The 13,110-nt window shown below is 43.6% G+C and overlaps 2 protein-coding genes across 2 annotated transcripts; both read right to left on the reverse strand.

The window, feature by feature from the left end:
- Nucleotides 1-1,857: 1,857 nt before the first annotated feature.
- LOC119330549 (UPF0047 protein YjbQ-like) lies at nucleotides 1,858-4,856 on the reverse strand. The gene is made up of 7 exons (XM_037603662.1): nucleotides 4,605-4,856; nucleotides 4,433-4,493; nucleotides 3,705-3,799; nucleotides 3,585-3,618; nucleotides 3,254-3,308; nucleotides 3,122-3,164; nucleotides 1,858-2,247 (listed from the first exon to the last, which is right to left on the reverse strand). The coding sequence occupies exons 1-7, from the start codon at nucleotides 4,839-4,841 to the stop codon at nucleotides 2,176-2,178; spliced, it is 597 nt and encodes a 198-aa protein (XP_037459559.1). The 5' UTR covers nucleotides 4,842-4,856; the 3' UTR covers nucleotides 1,858-2,175.
- Nucleotides 4,857-6,625: 1,769 nt separating this feature from the next.
- LOC119331740 (probable glutathione S-transferase GSTF1) lies at nucleotides 6,626-7,933 on the reverse strand. Its single transcript, XM_037604902.1, has 3 exons — nucleotides 7,682-7,933; nucleotides 7,345-7,393; nucleotides 6,626-7,175 (listed from the first exon to the last, which is right to left on the reverse strand). The coding sequence occupies exons 1-3, from the start codon at nucleotides 7,901-7,903 to the stop codon at nucleotides 6,730-6,732; spliced, it is 717 nt and encodes a 238-aa protein (XP_037460799.1). The 5' UTR covers nucleotides 7,904-7,933; the 3' UTR covers nucleotides 6,626-6,729.
- Nucleotides 7,934-13,110: the final 5,177 nt, after the last annotated feature.

A 13,110-nucleotide genomic window follows, 5' to 3' on the forward strand; every position in this document is an offset into this window, starting at 1 on the left:
TATGTCTGCAATTGAATCTTTGATAATCGTTCATCATTTGACTCTTACTCAAATTCGTGGACAAGGATATGATGGGGCTAGCAAAGATGTATAGGGAGATTAAAGGGTTGAAAACATTGATCATGAAAGATTAGGCCCCAACTTATTACATTTAATGTTTTGCACATGAACTTTGGTTGGTTCTTGTCACTATGGCAAACAGAAATGAACCACGTGGGTATTTTTTAATCATGTTTCTTACTTTCTCCATATTATTTGAGTTTCTTGTCAGCAACATGACATGCTTCGAGATGTTAGAGCTCAAAAGTTTTGGGAAGCACTTGAAATGGGTGAAATTGAAAGTTGAAGTTCATTAAATCAAGATATGGGATCAGCTAGACTCGGTGATACTCGATGGGGTTCTCATATTAGGACCATTTTGTGCTTTATTAGCATGTATACCACAATCCTTGAAGTACTCGATACTATTGAGAAAGATCTTTCACAAAAAAGTCAGTGGGCAATAATACATGGATGGCTTTTGCCTTGGAGTCATTTGACTTTGTTTTCATTCTTCACTTGATGCTTGTTATTCTTGGCTACACAATTGAGTTGTCTCAATCACATCAAAAGTGAGATCAAGATATTATTAATGCAATATGACTTGTTAGGTTAGCAAAGAGTAGAATGCGACACATGCGGTCTCATGGATGGGAAGAATTTCTTGCAAAGGTGACATTGCTTTGCAATAAACATGGCATTCAAGTTCCTCCATCAGAGGATATGTGCCTCATGGAAGATCATGTTGATATATTATGAAGTACAAACAAATGATGATAGTTATAGAAGAGAAGTATGTATTGGTATCATTGATCAAATCATTCAAAAGCTTCACAGTAGGTTTGATTAAGGTAATATGGAGTTGCATATTTGCATGTGTGCTTTGAATCCCATCAATTCATTTACTTAAGATGCACTCAAGGTAATGAAACTTATTCAATTCTACCCCAAGGACATATTAAGCATCGATTTGGTAAAGCTTGAATTCCAACATGCTACTTTTATTGATGATATGAGACAAGATTATAGGTTCAAATCCATGTGTAGTATTGGCGATCTCTCTATTATGCTTGATTGAAGAAAAAAACATGTTCTATATAATTTGGTCCACTTGCTTATGAAATTCGTATTGATCTTACCGGTGGTCACCACAAGTGTTAAAAGAGTCTTTTCGGCAATGAATTTAGTGAAAAACAAGTTGAGAAATAGTATGGGTGATGATTTTGTGAGCTATTGCTTACTGGCACTCATTGAGTGATATGTGTTGAGGATGACATAGTTGAAGCTTTCATGGCAAAGGAACATTGTAGAGTTACTTAGTGTTGCATTTTCTATGTTGTAAATTTGAAATATTTTGTGAACTATAATGTTGTGTGATTTGATTCAGCTATTTGTGTTTTTCCCCAAATATTGTATGACACTTGGACTAGGTAGAATTTTTTTTATGTGTGCACACCCTCGGCTTATTTCCGGGCTCCACCACCAATTTCGATTCTTATATATCCGTAGTTGGGAAGAACAACGGCCGCCTCTTCCCCATCACCTGGTGGGACGGTTGTGAAGATGACTATTCAACCAAATGCATTTTTTTGGGCATGCACACACTCGCAACTTTGCGAGCCTCCTGGCACGTACATTCTTCTACAAACGACTATATATAAAAGTAGAGGTATAAATGATGCAACCACTTCCTCATCTGAAAACATATTTAAATGGAGAAAAATATTCTTCATCATCTGATGTCATATGCAGTCTCTAGGTAGAGCACTCGTACATTCTCCTACAAACATTTGTTAATGATAACAACTACATAATATGTAGCCATAATTGGTGTTTTTATTATTATATGATGGCATGGCGTCTTTATAAGTGTTGTTTGAGATAACAAAAGAGAGACATTTCTACGAAGGTGAAGATAGCGAGCTAGCACATATCTTGATGCAAATTAGACGGCCCACATAGGCAGGGCTTGCATGGGAGCTCAGAAAATCTACTATTTATTCCCCTTGTACAAAACTACGCAAACAATTACAAATAAGATATGTCGGGGCAGCTCATATAACAGTTGAGCAAAGTTCCAATTTCAGTGCACATCAGAATCACAACACTGTATTTGCAGCTCCTAGCATTGGCCATTCATATCCCACTGAGAGTAATCACAATTGTGCGAGGAGTAGCATAATCACGATGTTCACAGAGCCATATACCCTGGAAATAAAAAATAGAATGATCAAGATTAGGTATCAAATATAATGCCGAGGTTGGGCCCCGAGTACTAGCAGGTGTTACCCAAACTTTCCACATGAGAGGCGGGTGTTGGAAATAGAATTAGATCAGATAACTGATTTGGTAAAATAAAATCATGGCAAATGTCACTCGGATATGGACATAGGTGTCATAGTACGACTTGGGTTCAGGTGTTCGACTCGATGATAAAATTAAGAACGCAGACGCCTGAATAACATTTGGTTGCTGCTAATATTGATAGTATGTCTTGGCTCGTTGACACCCAAAAGAAAACATACTGCACATACTTAAGAGTGAACTGCAAACTTATATATGGCATAGATGGGACATTGGGTCTTATGCACTAAACAGACCCAGGTGTTAGTAACAAAATTGGATTCAGGTCATGATTTGGCAAAAAAAAACATGGCAAATGTTACTCGGATATGAACATAGGTGACGTAGTACGACTCGTGTTCAAGTGTTCGACTCAGACGATAAAATTTAGAACACAGATGCCTGAATAACATCTGGTTGCTGCTAATACTGACATTATGTCTTGGGTGGTTGACACCCAAATGAAACATGCTGCACAGACTTAAGAGTCAAGTTTAAACTCATATATGGAATAGATGGATACTGTTCTTATGCACTGAATAGACCACTTCCTATAGTTCTGTTACAAATATATCATTTATCGAAAAACCAAGTATTCTACTGTATGTTCAGTCGAGCCTATAAAGAAAATCTAACCTTAAATACTGAGAGTAGATGCATCTAAGATGATTATACTACAGTATCAGTAACCGTGTACCAAAAGAGGGCCCATTTTTGTGAGTAAAATGTCTTTACGCACCTGCCAAGTTCCCATGTTGAGACGCCCGTCAGTGATAGGAATTCTGAAGACAAAGGAAAAATGTCACTAATTTGTTTTGGACGAAGTCACTCATATTTTGTAAAAGAGAAACATTAGGGAGGGAGGGCATACGTCAAGGCACAGCCAAACATTGATGATTTGATATGTGCTGGCATGTCATCAGATCCTGCAATCAGAATCTGAGTATTAGTGGGTGATTTAATCATGTAAATTTTGGTTTCTGCTTATCAAGTCAAGAAACAGCTCAGGCAGTCTTGTAATTCATTTGCAAGATCTGAATAATTTTGAAAATACAGAATGGAGAGTAAAGACTAGACTTCAGTCTTAGAGAACTAATGGAGCATTGCTGAAGGTGCAGCAGTATACATGACGATATAATTTAAATAAGAACACTGTAACAAGGAAGATCAACGGCCAGCCATATCAGGGTTCAGAACCTAACCTTCAATGGTGTGCCTCCATGGAGCAGATGGACCCTAATTACAATCAGACAGAGATCAGGAGACCAATCTAATGAGATATCGTTGAACAGAAAAAGAAAGGGAAATATCACATCGTTCACCTCTGGGACAATTCGACTAAGGAATGTTTCAGTGTCAGTTTGGACATCGGGGTCGTAGTTCTCATTAAGAGTGAGTGAAGCGCTCGTGTGGTGCACTGCAGAGCATATATAAACCTTTCACTATTCTGAAAAACAATGGAAACTGCATTCTGAATTTCTGATAACATACCATCATCAGATACTCTCACTTCACTCAAAACTAAACCAGTGACACCATAAGTTCTGCGGATACATTCTAACATCAGGAATTTCAAGTTCTGCTGTCAATTAACTGTACATTTTGTGCACTCAATTTTTTTTTTCATTCCTGCAGTTCAGAAACCACTTGAAACCTTCAGTATCTAGCTGCTAATTTGACCTACGCACAGACAAGAACCCTTACAGCGGAGCAAATTGCTTTATACAGTCGCAAATTGGTCCAAGTGTCACTACTCCCTAACATGTGGTCTGAGGTCCACTTGTAAACTCAAATGTGATGATTTCCCAATTCTAATTGGAGCAATTCTTATAGTTCCAAGATAATTTAATCATCGTTAAAAGCTTTGAAATCTGGTTTCAGAACAGAGCTTCCAATGCAAAACAACATTTACCCAGCCGGACGGCTCTGACACTGAGTGAGCAGCGCCATAAAACTTACTGATAATTTTAAGAAACGACACAGGATTGTGCCTCCCTGATTGTCTACAACAACAACAACAACAAAAAGAACATAAAACTGCATCACGTACAGAAGAGATGCGCCAGGCCGCACTTGAACTCGGAGAGGTCGCTCCTGATCGCGTGCATGATCTGCAAAACAGCCAAGAAGCAATCCACCGTCACCAATTTACTACCCATACCAAAGACACAGAGGCATGGCAGTGGCAAAGCTGTAGGAACGAGAGGGGAGGGCGGGCGCACCTTGTGAGTGATGATGTGGCAGCCGCGGCGCTGCGGCGGGATGACGACCGTCCTCTGGGCCCAGCGGGGGGCGGCCACGGGCGCCGCGGAGGGGGAGGCGGAGGCGGCGGCGAGCTCGCACCGAACGGCGGCCCGCGCGGCGCGGCGCGGCCGGGCGGAGGAGCCGGCGCCGGTGGGCAGGCAGAGGGGGAGGAGGACGGGCGGCGCCAGCGCCGGGGCGGTCGCTGCCGCGTGCATGGTCGGACCTGGCGGCGGCGGCCAGGGAATCGGGAGGCGGGGAGTGGCGCGAGAGAGCGTGTGGCGGCCTGCAGCGCAGCGGTTGATTTTCTTTTCTTGTCTTGTCCCTTGGTTTGTGTGGGTCTGAATTTTATGTCTCGAATTTTATTGCTGGGTGAATTTGTTCCTATTTTTTTCATGAAAAGCATCCACTGTAAAATCTATTTTGCCCACTCAAAAAAAATATCTATTTCGCAATGTCCAGTGGAAAATGATACTTGCGGTGGTGGTGCGCGAAAAATGCGTCCGGTTTTTGTATCATGGTGTATTTTCATCAATCATCATCTCATTTCTTTTGCTGAGTAAATCAGCCAGCCTATTTGTAAATGTCAAAAGAATATTTTATTTTTCTTTTATTTTCTGTTATAATATCTCATATTATGAGACGGAGAGAGTATAATATGTGCTTATATCTAAAAACTTCTTCGAGAACCGAAGAATACCTTGAATATAAAAGCCACACGACAATTAAAAAAAAGGCGCAATCAAAAGCATCACTTCAGATAGAGTGCAGTCTAATTCCCCATAGCAGCACAACTCGACCACCACCTCGCCGGGATAATTCACCAGTCTATTTCTAATCATGGACACATCGAAAATCATGCTCACAAACACAATTAAGGTTAAAATGGCTAGGATCAAGATATCTCTAACCAAACTCGCAAAAGATTTCCTTTCAAATTCCTCTGCAAACCTTAACTCCTCACATATGAGGAGTTAAAAATGTGTGAAGCGAACCGAACTCTCGAGTTTAACTCCTCAAATCCAGATTGTGGACGAACACCTCATTCAAAACTCAAATTTGAAAGTATACTTTTAATAATTATATACTTTTAGTTATGAACTGTGATGATGTAGTGATGCCCGACGCTCGGCAGCGAGTCGCACCTCGGCGGTGCGGTCCTCTACCACCGCCAGTGGGTCAGTGAGGAGGGTGTCAACGTGCACGATAGTGAGCTGCACCTCGGTGGCTTGGTGCTCCTCCTCCCACGTTGGAGGGGCACCACGACATCGTGTTGTGCACCTTTGTGTTGGTATGGGATTGCTTCCCCTCACCTTCCTCCTCTTCCCTTCATCCTTCTTCTCCGGCGGTTTGACACCGGAGTGGGGCTCCTCCTCCTCCGACCCCTTCATTGCGTCGTCGGCACCTCTCACGACCACCAGCGGGTGGTGTTGGCATGAGTAGGCATAGCAGTGGGTGGGGAGCAGCCTCACCATGGCGAAAACAGGCGACGACAACGGCAGATCGAGCAGTGGCGGTGATTCGAGCGACACCGGTGCCAAATCAAGCGGCTGCACTTTTGGGCAACGGTGATTTTGGTCTGGATCGTGACAACTTTTGGGGGAAATGGGTGGCAATGAGGAAGACCTAGGGTTTGGGTGAGCAGCTGGTAAGAATTTATTGCGGCGGGATGTCAATCGGTCGCCGCGGCAGCGATTCTGTCCGTTTTATGCAACAAGAAGAGCTAGCTTGGGATTTGAGGAGAAAGTGGCGCTGCTCTCTCAAATTTGATCCAAAAGGAACCTTTTGAGACTTAAATCCTCAAATTTCTGAGAAGTTATAGGTTTGAGGCTTCGCTTAGGTTTGATTAACTCCTCAAAATATGCCAATTTGGGGAGTTAAATGGAATTTGAGAGTTTGGTTAGAGATACTCTTAGAGAGCTTAATTAAATGACATTTCGTGGCATGTGATGAAATGGGCCATTATTAGTAAGTTGGGTTGTAGATAATTAAGATCATTCCATATAAATTGGGTTGACTCCTGGTTGAAACAAGACAAATCATCTCCACTCGCACAGCTCAGACAACTTCCATTCCACAAAGCACACGTACACCACATCACTCTTTTCACGACGCATCCATAAGCTCCATGACCTTCTTCACGCTCGGCCGATCCATCATGCCATCAACCCACGCCTTCACACGAGGATACGCATCGAGCACCGACGAGCAGGGGCTGGCCAGCAGGTAGTGAGCCATGGGGCAATGGCTGAGGTCCGCCAGGCTGATGAAATCTCCGGCCAAGTATTTGAACCTGGACAGACGCTCCTCGTAGACTCCGAGGGTCACCTTCAGCTTCTCCAGGTTCTCCTCGACGACCCTCTCGTCGGCTGTCCCGCCCATGAACATGGGCACGACGAAGCACTGGAAGGTGATCGCCGACATGGCCCTGTCGAAGTTGTGGGACTCTGCTTCCAGCCACGCGTCCACCATCGTCGATTCGGAGAGGCTATTTTCTCGGAGTAGATCGGATGCGCCTTTGCGGAGTACGTACCTCGAAATCGCACGCGACTCTGGGATGACAACATATGTACAAAATATAAATCATCTGAATAATGTTTGTGCAGAGCAATTTGCTCAGTCTATAGCTAGCACAAAGACGTTGTTTCCTTCAGGCTTTTCCTTGTGTTTGTGTGTCGATACGAGATATAAATAAATCTGAATGAATATTTGTTCTCTCACCGAAAAGGATGAGATCGCCGTCCTGGAAAGCCGGGACCTGACCAAAGGGCTGCAAGGTAAATACAAATATGAGCAGTTGATTATGATCCACCGTTCTTGTTAGGGGTATAAATATAATCAGACGTCTTAATCATGGTTAGCTAGACTTTCTGAATCTGAACCTGTACGCGGCCTAGCAACCATCACCCAAGATCTCAGCAAGGCAAGGTGTTATTCTTACTTGCTACCTTGTTTGTTAATCTGAGGGTGCTCGTTGTCGAAAGAGAAATCTCAATCGGCTGCTGGAATAACTGAAGAAGAAGAAGAAGAAGAAGAAGAAGAGGTGAGCGGCACGTACAGTGCGGGCGAGATGTGCGGGGCCCTTGTGGTCGCCGGCGGGGAGGTGGACGTGCACCAGCTCGTACTCGGCGCCGACCTCCTCCAGGCACACCAGCACCCGCGCCACGCAGGTGGACCTCGCCGGCCCGAACACCTTCACCTTCGCCTCCGTCCCCATGGATCTCCCCTCCCCTCCCGTGATTGCACAAGTCAAAGGTGGCGGCTGGACAGACAGCTGCATTTCTATACAGGATCTGAAAAGTCCAACATATGGGTGGTGCGTTGAGCAGCAGACAGGGTCGTTTTTCTATAGTTTTTTTAACTTGGTAAAATAAAAAAATGTTTTTTGGTTTAAAAAATCATGAATTAGAAAATCAGTTCACGAACTAGAAAAAAATTAAGAATGGAAAAAAATCATGAATTTGAAAAACTTCATGAATTCAAAAAAGTTCGCGCGTATGAGAAAAGTTCACGTATATGAATCTTTTTCATGAATTTCAAAAAGTTCACAAATTCAAAAAAGTTCAAGAACTTGAATAAAAAGTTCACGCATTTGACGAACATTCATGGATTTTTAAAAAGTCCCCACATTTCAAAAAAGTTCACAATTCAAAAAAGGTTCATGAACTTGAATAAAAGTTCATGCATCTGAAAAACATCCATGGATTTGAGAAAACTTCACAGATTAAAAACAATTCTGTGCATTTGAAAAACATTCACAATTCAAGAAAACATCAAGAACTTAGATAAAAAGTTCGTGCATTTGAAAAATGTTGATGGATATGAAAAAGAACACATATTTGAAAAAAAAAACAAGTGCACTTGAAATAAGTTCCTGAACTTATGTAGAATGTTCAGGAATTTTATAATACATTCACGAATTCAAAACAAGTTCACGAATTTGGGAAAAAGTGTTCCTGTTTCTGGTCCAACTAAACTAGTCTTTGTTTCTAATTTTCTTTCGTTCCTGTTTCTAGTTTTCTGTTTGTACTACACGGGACAGAAAAATAAAAGCAAACACGAGTTTGCACACTCAAAAACACTTTTGTTCATCGATTATAAAAAATTCCGCATATTCAAAAAATGTTCAAGCCATTGAACATTATTTTCGGATACAACAAATTCGCAGAGATTCAAAAACTGTTCAAAGCATGAAAAAATTGTTCTTCCATTCAAAAACATGTTTGTTATTTTAAAATTTGTTCAGCAAATAAAAAATTCATTGATTTTTTATATATTAAAAAGTTTCTTGAAATTCAGAATTTCTTCATACTTTCAAAGAAATAAAATAATATTCTTAGAATTTGAAATTTGTTCATAGATTCAAAGAATTGTTCGCACTTTCAAAATTTATTCGGTATAAGGCCCTGTTTGGTTCAGCTGTGGATTTCTAAAAGCAGCTGTGAAAAATTTGCTGTGGAAAAACAGCTGTGTAAAGTATGATGTGAAAAAAATGTAGGTCATTTGGCAAACCAGCTGATACAGCTTTTTCAAATTTTGGCCCGCAGCGGAATCAGATTTTGGAAAGCACGTCCTGGGCTGCTTCCGCTTTTGGTTCAGATTTTGGCAGCGGATTTCTGGAGTCGGATTCTGCTGAGTTTGCTCTTTGGTTTAAATTCTACTGCGCGGCAGCGGAATCCGTCGATAAAAGCTGAACCAAACAGGGCCTAAAAACCCTACCTTGGAGACCAGTAGAGCTAGCCCAGCAGTTGTCGGTGTAAAAGCCGACAGACTTCAGGGTAGGGGTCCCTCTTAATGGAGGTAAAATCCTACATCCTGCTCTTATTTATATTGATGGAGACTAGCACAAATGCCCGTGCGTTGCAATGGAGAAAAATACGAGTTCCTATGAACCATGCTTGGCCAGGTTGAGGAACTATGTCAGGTGACAATGCTCTTTGATGACAAGTAAAGGATGCATGATTTGAGGATCATGATGTGAAGCTTAATTAGGGCATGGGTTATGATCTGAAGTAAATTGATTTGACTGACAACATTTTTTTATGGAAACTTTTGACCATGTGTGTGGCAATTGTAGAGAAAAATTTATCTGTATGAAGATGTAGTGATAATTATTTATCCAAAATACACCCACAATTCATGTAAAATATACCCCCATCCACCAAAGGATGACACTTACTCGCGGTGACCATTGTTGAGCTCATGCCGTATCGACGCCGATCAGCAGCTTTGCTCTGGCCACCATGTCACGCAGAGTTCCCTGATCCTCTGAAACAAACTCCATGCACTGTTCATAGCACTTCAAGCATCCCATTTTCCTTGAAGATGAGTGCGTAGCGAGGGAAGGATTCCATGATTGATACTCTGAGCTCAACCGGCAACCTTCTCATAGCTGGAAATTCATCTGGACTTGATTTTTGGTGGGTGTTGAGTTCACCCACCGTTTTGTTAACAAATGCTCCGTCATCTGGAAATGAGTCGGCTTAATGGAGGTAAAATCAAATTCTATGCTCAAATCAAATAGCAAGATGATTGCTGAAAACATTCATTCATATTTCTGCATATCCCCCCACCCCCAACAATAGTTAGTGAAGCCGTTCGTTCGTTAGAGGCTTAAATTCAGGAAAGTGCAGTCACTTGACTCACCCATCGAGCTGCATATTTTCTCTTCTTCCCCTTGGTATCATGCGCTAGCTCTGGCACTAGCAACATGCATAACAATGATGTTTTTTTAGGAGGATGAATCCTCAAATCTACTATGAGCGGAGGCAGGGGAAGCACTCGTGATACTAGCAATGGAGAGCCCTAGCAACTGCTCAACTATGCTGGACGAGAAATATTACGAGCGATCTCGCCAGCAAACTTCAGTGTGGTCGGCACATATACCCAGCCGCAAGTTTACTTCAGAGTCTGTGCAAAATCTCTAGGGAATTAGTGTTGAGACATCAAGGTTCAAACCATCGCTTGTCGTCTACCTTGACAGCCGTGAAATCAGCTTGATTGGTAAAGTTAGTTATTACCATGATAAAACATTCTTTGAGACCAGAGCTTCCAATGCAAACAAACGTTTACCCAACACACTAAAATTGAGCAGCGCCATAAACCTTCACTAAAATTGTTTCTCCCTGATTGTCTACAAAGAAAACATAAAAACAACATCACTTATGGAAGAGATGCACGGAGAGGTCGCTCTTACTTATCACCTGCGGGCATGATCTGCAAAATAGCAGATCTGGCGCCCTCCCATCCGCCGCCGCGCCTGCGGCCTTCGCCTCCTCCGCGGCAACGGAACAGCGCCAGCGTTCGCCAGAGGCCTCTGCTTCAGTGACTCCCTGACTCGCGCAGACTGCAGCGAGTGCCTGGCCATCGCCGTCGACAGGATCGGAATCTGCGACGGCAGCCGACGCGCCGCCCTTCTGGAACGCCGGGTGCTTCCTGGCCTACTCCGACTCTGCCAACGCCACGGAGGAGGGCAACGATGAGCGCCGCTGGATGATCTTCGATTACTATGATCCAGCTCTTTACCCAGGTTCTACGACGTGGAGACGCTGGCCGGCCTGGCGCAGTCTCTAGTGCCCGGCCAGCGCCGTCGAGAGCTCCGGCGGGCGCATGCAGCTGGCCGCGGCGAGAGCGAGCCTCCAGGCGAACGGCACGGTGCGCGTGGTGGCGCAGTGCCCCCGTGGAACGTCATGGCGGCGGACTGCGCGCTGTGCCTGGACAAGGCGGCGCGAGACTGTTGGTGTCTAACCCTAGCCGCTCTCTGAACAGCTTTACTCGAGCACGCACTCGACATCCCCACAACACACACGAACAGTTTATAGCCCCTCGATCGGCGACCGGCAATGCTACACATACAAACAGTTTACAGGCTTTTACAGGTGAGTTAGTTTTTATTGGTCAACAAGTGAGCGGGACGGTCCACCTCCTAAAAATTAGAGGGGAAAAGATTTGTGATTGGTTGTCAGATGAAAAGAGCTTATAAAAACTTATAAATCTTTGTATGTCTAGCATTTTTGCTCGGCGACACAGCCCCCACGAAACCAACTCCAGCAAGCTCTACGCGCACTTACGCGTTCTCCTGCTGAGTCGTCCGCCCTCTTGCATGGAGCCACTAACTCCATCACGGGACTCGGTCTCCATGCCTCGATCCTCTGCTGCATTCGCCACGCCCGGCCGCACTCCCGGCCAGCACACCTGTCGCACTACAACGCAAACAACGCGGCCGTTTCCGATGCGGCGACGCGGTCACCTCCCCGGCTATCTTGCTAACAGACACACACACTCACGCACACAGCCTTATACTAGTCGGACACACCCTAGACTATGCCTATACCCTAGTCGGATCATGCCCATACAAAGGTCAGACTACAATGCACGTGCCAGCCACAGACTCGACCTCTCACGCCGGTGGCGACCATGGACTCGACCTCTCACGCCGGTCGCCACCGCCACGGCATGGCTTATTTCCAACAGAGACGTGCTGGACGGCTTTGTTCGGCGTGTCTGGCCAGGCGTCGCCTCGGTGCACCTCAGGGTTTGGGCCTTTTCGATGGTGGCATGGGATGGTGAGCCCCCATGCCGCCATTTTTTTTCATTTTTGTTATTTTTAGTTTAGGTTTTATTTATGTTTTGTTTAGGTTATTACTTTTACTTTATATTTTATTTAGGTTTTTAAAATTATGTTTAATTTAGGTTATTGTTTAGGACACGTTTTAAATTATGTCTTTTTTTAGCTTATACTTAGGTTATTTATTTATTTATAGATTATATTTACCGGTAAAACCACTACTATTTATGATAGACATGCTTTTATATATTTACTGATCCAAGTACTATGCATACTTAAATAGTTCAAGGTTGAGAAGAACATCATCACTGATCCTGGTACATAATACTTGAAGGTTAAATAATAACTACTAATTGTCACTGATCTTGCTAATTGCGTAAACTAACAACATCGTCACTGCTATGACTCTCACAAAAAGAAATGTTGCCATCAATCTTGTTAGAGTTGTGTCGAATATAGTGTACAAGATAGGTTACAGTTGGACTTGCAGTTGTATTATGTTTAGATAGAATATGGAGTCGTGTCCGAATAGGACACTCGTATCCTAGGCCTCTCTTATATAGCGGGGGTAAACACACGATGTAGCATATGTCAACATAATAGCACGGGAACGCGGGAGAAGCCGGCGGCGTGTGCCGGCGTCAAGGGCGACCTGGTGCGGTATTGTCGCGGTATCTTGGGGAGGAGCGCCCATAGTCAGGCCCCGGGGTGTAGCCATATTGGTGAACCTCGTTAACAAATCTCGGTGTCGTATTCGTGTGATTGCTTGATCCTCGGATGATCGACGGTATGCCTCAGATTTATTCTAACAACAACAACAACAACAACAACAACAACAACAACAACAACAACAACAGCAACAACAGCAACAACAGCAGCAACAGCAGCAACATCAGCAACAGCACCAACAGCACCAACAG

The sequence above is a fragment of the Triticum dicoccoides genome, chromosome 7A, assembly GCF_002162155.2.
Source record: "Triticum dicoccoides isolate Atlit2015 ecotype Zavitan chromosome 7A, WEW_v2.0, whole genome shotgun sequence".
Classification (NCBI taxonomy): Eukaryota; Viridiplantae; Streptophyta; class Magnoliopsida; order Poales; family Poaceae; genus Triticum; species Triticum dicoccoides.

Coding starts and splice junctions, on each gene's coding strand:
- LOC119331740 (XM_037604902.1), bottom strand. CDS start 7,903: ATGCAGCTGTCTGTCCAGCCGCCACCTTTGACTTGTGCAATCACGGGA. Junction 7,394..7,681: donor CCGCACATCTCGCCCGCACT/GTACGTGCCGCT, acceptor TTTACCTTGCAG/CCCTTTGGTCAGGTCCCGGC. Junction 7,176..7,344: donor CGGCGATCTCATCCTTTTCG/GTGAGAGAACAA, acceptor TTGTCATCCCAG/AGTCGCGTGCGATTTCGAGG.
- LOC119330549 (XM_037603662.1), bottom strand. CDS start 4,841: ATGCACGCGGCAGCGACCGCCCCGGCGCTGGCGCCGCCCGTCCTCCTC. Junction 3,619..3,704: donor TTAGTCGAATTGTCCCAGAG/GTGAACGATGTG, acceptor GATTGTAATTAG/GGTCCATCTGCTCCATGGAG. Junction 3,165..3,253: donor ATGTTTGGCTGTGCCTTGAC/GTATGCCCTCCC, acceptor CTTTGTCTTCAG/AATTCCTATCACTGACGGGC.